Below are 12,333 nucleotides of genomic sequence, written 5' to 3'. Positions count from 1 at the left end.
AAAAACACATTGTTGCCCATCTACACTTTGCTAAAGATCACATGGAGAAGCCAGAAGGCTGTTGGAAAAATGTTTTGTGGACGGAGGAGACCGAAATTATGTGTTATGTTTGGAGAAAGGAAAATACTGCATTCCAGCATAAGAACCTTATCCCATCTGTGAAACATGGTGGTGGTAGTATTATGATTTGGGCCAGGACGACTTGCCATCATTGATGGAGCAATGAATTTTGAATTATACCACTGAATTATAAATCTGAATCTTTGATCCAAATCTGAAGAGAAAGTGGGTCATGCAGCAAGACAACGACCCTAAGAACACAAGTCGTTCCACCAAAGAACGTTTAAAGAAGAATAAAGTTTATGTTTTGGAATGGCCAAGTCAAAGTCCTGATCTTAATCCAATAGAAATGTTGTAGAAGGACCTGAAGCAAGCAGTTCATGTGAGGAAACCCAGCAACATCCCAGAGTTGAAGCTGTTCTGTACTGAGGAATGGGCTGAAATTCCTCCAAGCCGACGTGCAGGACCGATCAACAGTTTCCAGAAACGTTTAGTTGCAGTTATTGCTGCACAAGGGGGTCACACCAAATATTGAAAGCAAAGGTTTACATACTTTTGTCACTCACAGATATTAAATGGGAATATTGGATCATTTTCCTCAATAAGTAAATGACCAAGTATAATATTTTTTGTCTCATTTGTTTAATTGGATTCTCTGTGAAGTTTTAGGTCATATTTGTGCAAAAATATAGAAAATTCTAAAGGGTTCACAAACTTTCAAGCAACTGCAATTACAGTTACACTGTAAAACATTTAATGTAAATTTTACAGTAATTTACTGGAAACAGGGTTACCAGCAATGTCCATCTGTAAAAGCATATTTACAGTAAAGTGCTATAATCTTGCATAGTATAAAATAACACATAATCCAGTACAGTTGCTCTTGTGGCTGGTGCTTTCAAAAGAAAAATGGCACCTTAAAATTGATGCAGGATACAACTTAACTTAAAGTTAAGGGTCTTGCTCAATGACCCACCTATAGCAGTTCGGCAGTGCTGGGATTTGAAGCCATCCCTCTCCTCTGAAACCCAACATTTTAACCACTGAGCCACCACAACTAGCTTGCATTGATTGAACCACTTCAGTGGGTAAGGTGTTGGATTACAGATTACAGGGTTGTGTGTTCAAATCCTAGCACCACCAAACTGCTATGGTTGCTTGAGCTTAACCTAATTTCATCTCAGTTGTATCCTGCATCTATTGTAAGGTGGAGGTTTTTTAAGCATCAGATTATGCATTATTTTATATGTAAGATATTTAAGTACTTTACTTTAAATATCTTTTACAGTTGCATTTACAGTAGAGCTGCATGATTATGGCCAAAATGATAATCACTATTATTTTGATCAATATTGAGATCACGATTATTCATTGATTTTTAGGGACAACATATTTTTATTGCACTTTCACATTTAAATAAACAGACCACTGCTTTCACCTCCATGTTGTGCTACATTCCTGCAAATGTACAAATCTTTGCATCAAATTAGACTGATCCTTAAAGTGGATCATCTTGTAGAAGCAAAATATCAATAAAATTGTACCTAAAATATAGGATAAGTAAAAATAAAAATACCATCAACCAAATGAAAACAATTCAGGCGTATGCAGAAAAGGCAATAACAGTGTTTACAGGAGGAGAGACGCAGACAAATCACCCAATAGAGTGGTGCAGGGACGACGTCATTTTGTACCGGAACCTGGAAGTTATCACCACACTGGTTCCCTCGACAAAAACCCAATAGGATTTTCCCATAGACTTTTGGATTATTGCAAAAAATAAGCTCTGTGATCAACAAAAGGTTACAATACTAACACGTTTTGTCCATCAAGATAATTTCCACAGATTAACACAACTTTTATGAAGTTTGAACCCTAAATACAATCGCCAGAAATAAAAAGCTAACCGTGTGCTACAAACAAACTACACCACGTTCACTCGACTTCAACGTCACCATCACCAAGCTTCCGACAACTTTTACAAACTTGATTTAAAACATTTTCCATAATATGGATTTACTCTGTGGAGGAATCTTCAGCCACATTTTTTTTGGAATTCTGTACAGCACACGTGCACCAGTTTATCTGTAAAGACTTTCCTGTTTGCATGATGACGTTTAATGTCCACGGCAACGTCTGTAGTCTCATTTAGCAACTTGTTAACAACCGCCTTTTTCAATACACATAAAAGCTTTTAAAAACTCACGAGTGGGATATTACTGATGTATTTTATCTCGTAGAATAAAACGTTAAAATATTTTGAGCTTGTGTTCACCACAGACCTTATTTCAGGCTTTTAACCAAAACCCCATTCAAAAACCCATTGACTTCGGGATGATGGAACCAGAAGCGCTAAAATCTAACTCATTTCCCGGTTTTGGTATACAAAATGACATCATCCCTGCGCCGCTCTATGGTCAGTGGCTGTAAGTTTAGGAAGCGCTTGATTTGATATGCAGAGGAGTTTTCTCTGAGCGGAGGATGAACTTTAAACGTCAGTATCGCAGTCGCTCATGTTCATATAATCGTGGGCAGTCAAAATCGTAATAGAGATAAATATTCAATTAATTGTTAATTGCCCTAATTTACAGTGTATAAGATAAGGCTCCAAATTATCTGCCAAATGATTTTTTTTCCAATGAATAGTGAGAGGCACAAGTACAATACAAGACAGAGTGTAGCTGATCTTAATTTGGATAGATTTAGTACAAATATTGATAACCCTAGTTAGGATATTCAGGAGTATGTGAATGGAACCAAGTATACAAGCAGTTTTATTAGTTTTAGTGAGAAATGATCATGTGACCATATGATGAACTAATTCTTTTATATTATGTGTTTAGAGGATGTCTAGTTTTAGAATGACCATAATGGAAACAAGTCATTGACGTTATTGTGTCAATAAATTAAAACTAAACTAAAGATGCTAGGCAAACTACTTTTTCTTTTCTATTTTGGTAATTTGGTCGTGTTCATGTCTGTACTGTAATTTGCCCATCACAAATGAAGTGAAATCAAATCGTGGTTGTAGCCAGATCAAGAGCTCCATTCTCATCACACTGAGTGATGTGCAGCATGTGCTAGAGATGAAAATGAAATACATGCAACAGTACGACTTAAAGCTGTGGTTACTGCCTCCTAAGTCTATAGCTTACACTGCATGTGATCTATGCATCAAACCCTGGTACACTGCTATTCTATGATGTGTATAGTGTATAAATTGGTTGATTAATAATTTAGGGAAGTGCATGTGATACTCACAGTCTCTCCCTGTCACTTTCCCTGTGCAGAGAGGCGAACACCATCTTTCGTGGGAATTCTCTGGCCACACGCTGTATCGATGATATGATGAAGATGGTGGGACGAAATTATCTGAACATCACGCTGAAGCCTGTGCTGGATGAGGTAATAGCCACTGGGGGGTGCTGCCTTTGCATCAGTCTTACTCGAATACACTCTCCCTTATTATATATTCTTCTTTTTTTTCCTTTTGTTTCCAGATTTGTGAGTCTAGTAAAACATGTGAAATTGATCCAATCAAACTGAAGGAGGGAGATAACGTTGAGGTCAATAAGGTCAGCACTTGCACACCCTCACACTCTCACATAAACACTTTATTAATTTAGCCTGCGATTTGTGGTCTCATTAAACCCTGTGTGTGTGTGTGTAGGAGAACCTGCAGATCTATGTTCAGAAGGTGTTCTCGTCCATTACGGAGTCAAGTGCGAGTTGTCCACCTCTGATGTGTGACGTGTTCCGATCCCTACGTCAGCTCGCCTCTCGCCGCTTTCCCAGTGAGTCACACACACTCACACACACACACACAAACATTAGTAGACAAATGTTTTAACAGCTTTGTGTAACATATGAATGTCTTCAGGTATTGTAATATATGTAGGTCATATTGCCCACTCCTAATATTAAATATAGCCAATAAGCCCCAAAAAGTGCATCTGCAGTGTTTCCTAGGAACCATTTGGGGGCACTAATCACCTTTTTGCATGCAGTATTGCCAAAATCATTGTAAGGTTTATATATTATACACGTGTTATTATTAAGGGTGTAACTGCATTGTGTAATAACACCCTTATTAATAATAATAATAACACACGTATAATAGACAGCCTTTATAATGTATAATGTCTCTCTCTCTCTTTTTTTCATTGCCCCAACGCCCCCAACCACATACACACACTTAATTTCACTGTCTCCCTTTCTATGTAGGTGATCCTCATGTTCAGTATTCTGCTGTGAGCAGTTTTGTGTTCCTGAGGTTTTTTGCTGTAGCTGTGCTCTCTCCACATACCTTCCAGCTCCGGCCACACCATCCAGTGAGTTTGCACACATGCACATGCACATAAACATACACTAGACATTGAATTTTTAAGTCTGAGTAGTGTGGCATGGCTTCAGGTCAAAAGTTTCCGTATACATTGTTAGTATTTGGTGCCATTATTTTTTAATTGCTTAACTTGAATTGAATTCTTGAATCAAATCAAATGAATCAAATTCTTGAATCTGTTCTCCTGACAGAACTGGTGTAACTCAGTCATGTTTGTGAGTCTCCTTGCTCAGACACAATCTTTCGGTTCAGTCCACAAACGTACTATGGGATTCATTCCAGGGCTTTGTGAGGGCCACTCCAATACATTCACTTTGTTGCCTTTAAACTATTTTGTTACAATTTTGGAGGAATGCTTAGGATCATTTTCCTGCTGGAAGACCCAGTTGTGAACCATGTTTTAACTTTCTGGTTGATGTCTTAAGGTGTTGCATCAGTATTTCTAGACAATCTTCCTTTCTCATGATGCCTTTTATTTTCTGAAGTGCACTAATACATTTTCCAGCCAAACACCCTACAACATGATGCTGCCACAACCGCGCTTCTTATTTGGGACGGTGCTCTTTGGAATAAAAGCCTCACACATTTTCCTCCATACATAGCATGGATCATTATGTCCACACTGATAATTTTTTGTTTAAACTGAACTGAGAATAAAAGGCTAGGACATCATCCTGGTGATCACCTGCAAACTTCAGTCTGGCTTTTTTATGCCAGTTTTGAAGTAGTGGATTCTTCCTTCGGGACAGCCTTTCATGCCATGGTTATAGAGGATGCTCTTAATGGTGGATGTACATACTTTGGTGCCTGTTGCCTCCAACTCCTTCACCAGTTACTTTGTTATTGTTTTGGGGTTCAGTTGAACCTTTCAGACCAAAGTTTGTTCATTCAGTTGTTTGTACAGATGTTTGTGGTACTCTCAGTTATTTGGAAATTGCCCCCAATATGGAACTAGATTTGGTGAGGTGCACAAACTGAGTTACTTATATTTTCCCAGTGGAGTCAAGGGCAAAAAGTCACAGGCCCTTAAATTAAACCACTCGGGTAACTCCTAATTATGGCACTGGCCAATCAGAAGCTTAGAAATGTCATTACATCAATTTGTGAAATCTTCCAGACTGTTAAAACAGACAGTTAGCTTGGTGTATGTAAACATTTGATCCACTGGAATTCTGATATAGTGAATTAAATCTGACATAAATCTATCTCTAATTGATTTTTTTTATTATTATTACCTCTAATGTGAACAGAGTAGATGCTCTAATTGACTTGCCTAGAGGAATGTATGGTAAAATGAAAAGTGTGGAGTTGTGAATATCTTTAGCCTATGTGTATGTAAACATTTTTTTGGCTTCCATGTTGTAATGTTGTGGTTTGTGAGCCCATTAGCAGCAACTGAATGAAAAGAATGGCAGTGACTGCTTCTCTCTGACTTGCTATATTAGACTCACAGTCATGTTAAGCACACTCTGTAGATTCTCTTCTTTGACCTACATTAAGGTCTGTAAATGTTGCAGATGGATTGCCACTATGTGTAAGTTAGATGCAATAAAATTTCATGGTTCACTTAAAGTACTCAACCTGTACGTTACCCTCTGTATGAATGTGGGTCATTTTCAGAGTTAGTAAACTTAGGCGCGACCACAAAGTATGCTTATATGGATTTCTCAATATTGAAAAATGTGAACATTGCATCACATCTCTTAAACATTGAGGTGTCTCGCAAAATCATTTACACTAATAATGGTCTTGTAAACACTAGCAGTGTCTGTATCCCTTAGCAACATCTATTGTCAGATGTTTGAACAAGCCATTGTTACACAAGTATAAAAACATGTATATATTCCTTTTCTGAGCTTTTTCTGCCAATTTACACCTCTTGCACTTCAGTTGGTTAGTACTTGAGAATAACCAGAGACACAACATTCGTCCCCACACTTATTCTGACAAATTTCTTCTGCTGCATGTCTGTCTCGATTTCCCAGTCTGGTTTCTCTCCTCATGAACTCCCCATGGCTTAACGTTTTGCTGCTCTCTCTCTTTAAGGATCCAGAAGTTTCCCGAACTCTCACACTCATCTCTAAAACCATCCAGACTTTGGGCAGCTGGAGCAGCCTGTCTAAAAACAAACTGGTAAACACGCACACAATCATGCTTCAGTCCACTGCATCCACATCGGTCTGTTTGCACCTTAGAGACGGACCGATGTAGAGTGGTGCTTGAAAGTTTTGAATTTTCTAGATTTCTGCATAAATATGACTTAAAATATAGTCAGATTCTCACACAAGTCCAAAAAGTTAGACAAAGTGAATCAAATGAAACAAATGAAGCATAAATATTATACTTGGTCATTTATTTATTGAGGAAAGTGATCCAATATTACATATCTATGAGTGGCAAAAGTATGTGAACCTCTTTAACCTCTATCAGAGTCCAAGCTTCACAACACATGTTTGTGGAAGTGTATCATGGCACGAATAGTGGAGATTTCTGAGGACCACAGAAAGAGACAAAAATAGTTGATTGACAGTGCCGGTGCTTTTGATTTTGGTCAGGAAATTCCTGGTGCACTCTGTCCATGATGCATTTCCTCATAGTTGTGGGGCTTTAATAAGAGTAGCGCAACAGGAAAGTGTTCACGCTGTTGTCAGGAATTTGAAATCCCCTTGATGCTATAGCCCTCCATGGCTGTGTGTACAATCATGGGTGTCTGTGAGCTCATGGATATAGAAATGGCCAGTTAGCATCAACTCTGAGCATGTTCAGATGCCCTTTCATATTGCATAATCAGCAAGTTAAAAAGAAGCAGTGGCAGCATTTGTTAGACCTCCTTCTCCCTGGTCGATAGCTGTCATGCGATAATGGAGAATTAGTTATGGGTGACAATTGGCAATGACCAAATTGGAAGAAACTGATGTGCCCCTGCCCATGGTAAGGGTCTCCAGTAAGGGTCTCCAGTAAGGGTCTCCTGAAATACTGTGTTAGAAGTAGGACATGGGAAATGAAATAGACAGTCATGGGAAAAAGAAAGTACACCCTCGCTCAATTCTATTTTTTTATTTATCAGCACCTAAATAATACTTGGCTGGTCCTCACTAACTTCTATAAACAAATAAATAACCTCAGGTGACAACAAAAACACAACAGATTTCAATATGCAGTCATTTTTTCCCAATAAGTAAACCAACATTCAGAAACCAGGTGGGCAAAATAAGTACACTTTGACAATCATTAAGAGAGAAATTAGCAGTCATGTGTTACTAATGAAATGCACAAGATTAATTCATCAAGAAGTGTGATTACCTCAGTAAAAGCAGAACATTTGTCAGTTTGGTGTTCTGGACCACGCACTTGTGTGTCTGCATCATGCCAAGAAGAAAGGACATCAGCCATGACCTCAGAGAAGCAATTGTTGCTGCTCATCAATCTGGGAAGGGTTATAAGGCCATCTCCAAACAATTTGAAATTCACCATTCTACACTGAGAAGGATTGTTTATTATAAATCGACAGCCTTTAAGACAGTTGCCGATCATCCCAGGAGTGGGCGTCCCAACAAATTTACTTCAAGGTCAGACCATTTAATGCTAAGATATATAAAGAAAAACCCAAGATCTACATCATGTGACCAACAGGCCTCTGTAAGCACATTAAATGTTTATGTTCATAACAGCACAATCAGAAAGTATAGCTTTCGTGGAAGGGTGGCTAGGAAAAAGTCCCTTCTCTCCAAAAACAATATGGAGCACGAATTAGGTTTGCAAAATTGCATCCAAACAAACCACAAAAGTTCTGGAACAATATCCTTTGGACTGATGAGACCAAGGTGGAGGAGATGTTTGTTTTTCGCCAAACATGGTGCTGTGCATGATGACCAAACACAGCGTATCGCCAAAAACACCTCATACCAAGTGTCAGACATGGTGGTGGAGGGGTAATGATTTGGACTTGTTTTGCAGCCACAGGTCTTAGGAAACTTGCAGTCATTGAGACAACGATGACCTCCACTTTATACCAGAATATTCTTGAGACAAATGTGAGGCCATCTGTACAGTAGCTTAAACTGGGCTGAATTTGAGTCATGCAACAGGACAATGATCCCAAGCACACCAGCAAATTGACATATGAATGGTTAAAGAAGACATTGGATGGTGAAGGAAGGTGTTAGAATGGCCAAGTCAAAGTCCAGACCTCAACCCCATTGAGATGCTGTGGCAAGATCTTAAGAGAGTTGTGCATAAGCAAATTCCCTCAAACATCAATGAACTGAATGAATATTGTACAGAAGAGTGGGACAAAATTTATCCAGAACAATGTGTTCTCTTACATAAAAAGTTTACTTCAGGTTATTGTTAATCTTGGTTTGCTTTTTGCGGAAAAATCGAAATATGTTGAAAAATACCTGAGGGTATTTGTTTCTTTATAGAAGCTGGTGAGGACCACACAATTGTTATTTAGGCCCTAATAGCTAAAAACACAGGGAGGGTGTGCTTTCTTTTTCCCATGACTGTATAGCCTATGTATCAGCGAACAGTTTGTGTAACATTCTGATCTTCATGTCCCTCATGCTCACTGATGTGTGTGTGTGTGTGTGTCTGTGTCTGTGTCTGTGTCTGCAGTCGAGCTTCAAAGAGACCTACATGTGTGATTTCTTCAAATTATTCCAGGAAGATCAATGTATAGAGAAAGTAAAGAAGGTAAGAATAATCCCCCTTTTACCCTCCTGTGAGTATTTGTATGTGTGTGTGTCTCATCTGTCCTCTCACTCACGCTCCAGTTTTTAGATGACATCTCGTCCAACGTGTGTAAAGGCACCAGCGGAGCGGAAGATTCGGTTGTGCTGAAAGAGGGGTGAAAAACCATTATAGACTCTCAGACTTAGCAAGCTGGCTTATAGGTGTGATTACAGTGTACAAACTTTGTGTGTGTGTGTGTGTGTGTGTGTGTGTGTTTAGAGAGGTCCACAAGCGAGCCCAGGGTAAAAAGCCTCTAGGGAAGAACTTTAAGAAGCGCTGGTTGAGAGTTACCAGTCGAGAGCTGTCATACCATAAACAAAAAGGTGATCACACACACACACACACACACACACACACACACAATATACACCACACTTCATAGTGCTAGGGGTTACATAGACTAGTCAGCTAATACATTCACTAATCTCCACTGTGGGAATGTTGGCTAGTCAGGGTGGTGGAAAAACCGATGGTGGAGAAAGCAGCTCAATGTCCTCTGTTAGCCTGATATTATTTCAGACTAGATGATGACAATTCGACAGTCAACTGCATAAGACTATATGTCCAGAGTTTTGTGGACACCTGACTTCACAGCCATATGTGGGTCTTCCCCAAACTGTTGCCACAAAGTTGGAAGCACACAGTTGTATTGGATGTCTTGACTTGACCGTGCCCATGTGCACAAAATATGGTTTGCCAAACCTGGAGTGGAAGAACTAGAGTCCTGAAACCTTTGGGATGAACTGGAATACTGACTGCACCCCAGGCCTCCCCACCCAACATCAATGCCTGACCTCGCTAAGACCTCTGACCTCTCTTGTAGCTGAATGAACACAAATCCCCACAGCCATGCTCCAAAATCTAGTGGAAAGCCTTCCCAGAAGAGTGGAGGTTATTATAACAGTAAAAGGGCGCTTAAATCTGGAGTGGGAGGTTAGATGTTCACAGACTTTTATATTATACCAGTATATTATCCGTTACACACTGTACATTACACGCAGGTCTGATTCACTATATCTATAACATAGAGCTAGTAGTTAAATGTTTTAGCACCCCTGCGTCCTCCGTCAGGCTTTAATTGAGTGTAGAGTGCTAGGCCATTTAACACTAATTAGCCTATTCGTATTTTTTTTTTTTGGCGCAATATCACTCTACTCTATCCTTAACTAAATGTCCGTGTATGGTTTCTCTATGAGAGTGTGTCTTCTGGCTGTAACAGTATTATAGCATGCAAAGAATTATTGAAGAATGTACAGTACATGTTTGTAAATATCACAGAACCCACTGTAACAGTTGGAACAAACGGCTACATATCCCAGCCCGTTCACTTTTATGAAAGCTAACAGGTTAACACCGGAACCTGCCATATTAGATCTAGTCCAGATACACACCCTGTATCTCATCACAACACTCACAACATGGCCTCTGTTTAAGCTGATGATGTGTTACTCTTTATTTCAATTGCTCCAGCTCCAACTGTTAAAGCCTGATAAATACTTTTGTGTCAGTTTCAGGATAGAATGTAAACTGAGTGAAGTATTGCCTCTCTTACTGTCTGGACACTTTCTAAAAAAAAAATATATATATATATATATATATATATATATATATATATATATATATATATATATATATATATATATATATATAATCTATTGGTGAGCGGAGTGCCCAATGTGAAGCCTTATAGACTACTATATATATATATATATATATATATATATATATATATATATATATATATATATATATATATATATATATATATATATATATATATATATATCCCTGTTATTGTAGTCTATAAGGCTTCACATTGGGCACTCCGCTCACCAATACAATCATAAGCCATTGTATTGTATAAAAACCTATGTACAGTTTTTATTCTTATCTATCTGTCTGTCTGGATCAATTGTCTGTGTTTGTCTAGCTATCTGTCTGTCTGTTTAGATAGACTGATAGTGTTGCATATAAGTATTAAAATTTTTCTTATCTTTCTGTGTGTGTGTGTGTGTGTGCGCAGGGAAAGTTCCACTGTGTGTGATTCCTGTAAAGAGCATCACAGGAGTAGAGAAACTGGATGAGAGCACCTTCAACCGCAAAAACGTGAGCGGCGACCTGCCTACCTGTTCAGTTCAGTTTGACTGTTCGAACTATATTGATTATCCGTCTGTCTGCCTCTCTCACTGTTTGTTCCTCTGTCTCATCTCATTCTCAGATGTTCCAGGTGATCTTCAGTGACAAACCCCTCTACGTTCAGGCAGGGAACTGTGTCGAGACGAGTGAGTGGATCGATGTGTTGACTCAGCTCATCCGCTGCAACACTGATCGACTCGGTGTGTTCCACGCGGCTGTCAGCAGCAGAGAGTATGTACACACACACACACACATGCACATTGTTACTTGATAAAGGTATTTTTATAGTAGTTGAGCCCTCTATGTTACCTTTATAAATAAATTGTTTTTATGTGCATATTCTGACTTAATATTTAGTGAAAACTCAGTAACCTGGTAGCCCTCTTATGGCCAGTAATGCTGTCTACACCTGCTTAACAACACCTAACAGTATCACAGCGAAGCAGAAAACAAGTATTTCTACTAAGCAACAAGTCATTCACACAGACACATATAATGGCACTTACACCCACTACATTATTATTGCCGTGGAATATTTGGCCGTCACCGTACTCTACTTAGCACATAAATGCAGCTACCATTAGTGCATTTCAGCTGAAACTAGCCTGTCTAGCTACCTAAATTAGTTAACATGTGAAAATGATAGCTGATATAATACTAGTCCTGTACGAGCAATAGGTGATTTTACTAAGCAAATAGTGTTATTTAAATACATCACAAGATCAGTATATCAGCTAACTACTTTTAGGTAAGCCATTATCTTTTGCTAAGTTAGTCATGATAATTTGCCATTTGCTATCCAGAGACAGAGGAGGTAGATGATTTTATATATATATATATATATATATATATATATATATATATATATATATATATATATATATATATATATATATATATATATATATATATATATATATATATATATATATATATATATATATATGTGTGTGTGTGTGTGTGTGTGTGTATATGTATATATATGTGTGTATATGTATGTATATGTATATATATAAATATATATATATATGTATATATGTATATATGTATATATGTATGTA

The 12,333-nt window shown here is 38.2% G+C and overlaps 1 protein-coding gene across 3 annotated transcripts in view; it reads left to right on the top strand.

Moving 5' to 3' along the window:
- rasa2 (RAS p21 protein activator 2) overlaps positions 1-12,333 on the top strand; it is a 59,205-nt gene that overhangs the window by 41,579 nt on the left and 5,293 nt on the right. For all 3 annotated transcript variants that reach the window (XM_053678063.1, XM_053678062.1, XM_053678064.1), the window contains 10 exons: positions 3,351-3,465; positions 3,561-3,635; positions 3,731-3,854; positions 4,285-4,391; positions 6,449-6,535; positions 9,020-9,097; positions 9,178-9,251; positions 9,356-9,459; positions 11,160-11,242; positions 11,355-11,503. In XM_053678063.1, the coding sequence (XP_053534038.1) occupies positions 3,351-3,465; positions 3,561-3,635; positions 3,731-3,854; positions 4,285-4,391; positions 6,449-6,535; positions 9,020-9,097; positions 9,178-9,251; positions 9,356-9,459; positions 11,160-11,242; positions 11,355-11,503 (996 nt within the window). The remainder of the gene's footprint in view (positions 1-3,350; positions 3,466-3,560; positions 3,636-3,730; positions 3,855-4,284; positions 4,392-6,448; positions 6,536-9,019; positions 9,098-9,177; positions 9,252-9,355; positions 9,460-11,159; positions 11,243-11,354; positions 11,504-12,333) is intronic.

The sequence above is a fragment of the Ictalurus punctatus genome, chromosome 4, assembly GCF_001660625.3.
Source record: "Ictalurus punctatus breed USDA103 chromosome 4, Coco_2.0, whole genome shotgun sequence".
NCBI lineage: Eukaryota > Metazoa > Chordata > Actinopteri > Siluriformes > Ictaluridae > Ictalurus > Ictalurus punctatus.
The sequence above is the reverse complement of the archived record's forward strand: the minus strand, read 5'-3'. Positions and strand labels throughout refer to the sequence as shown.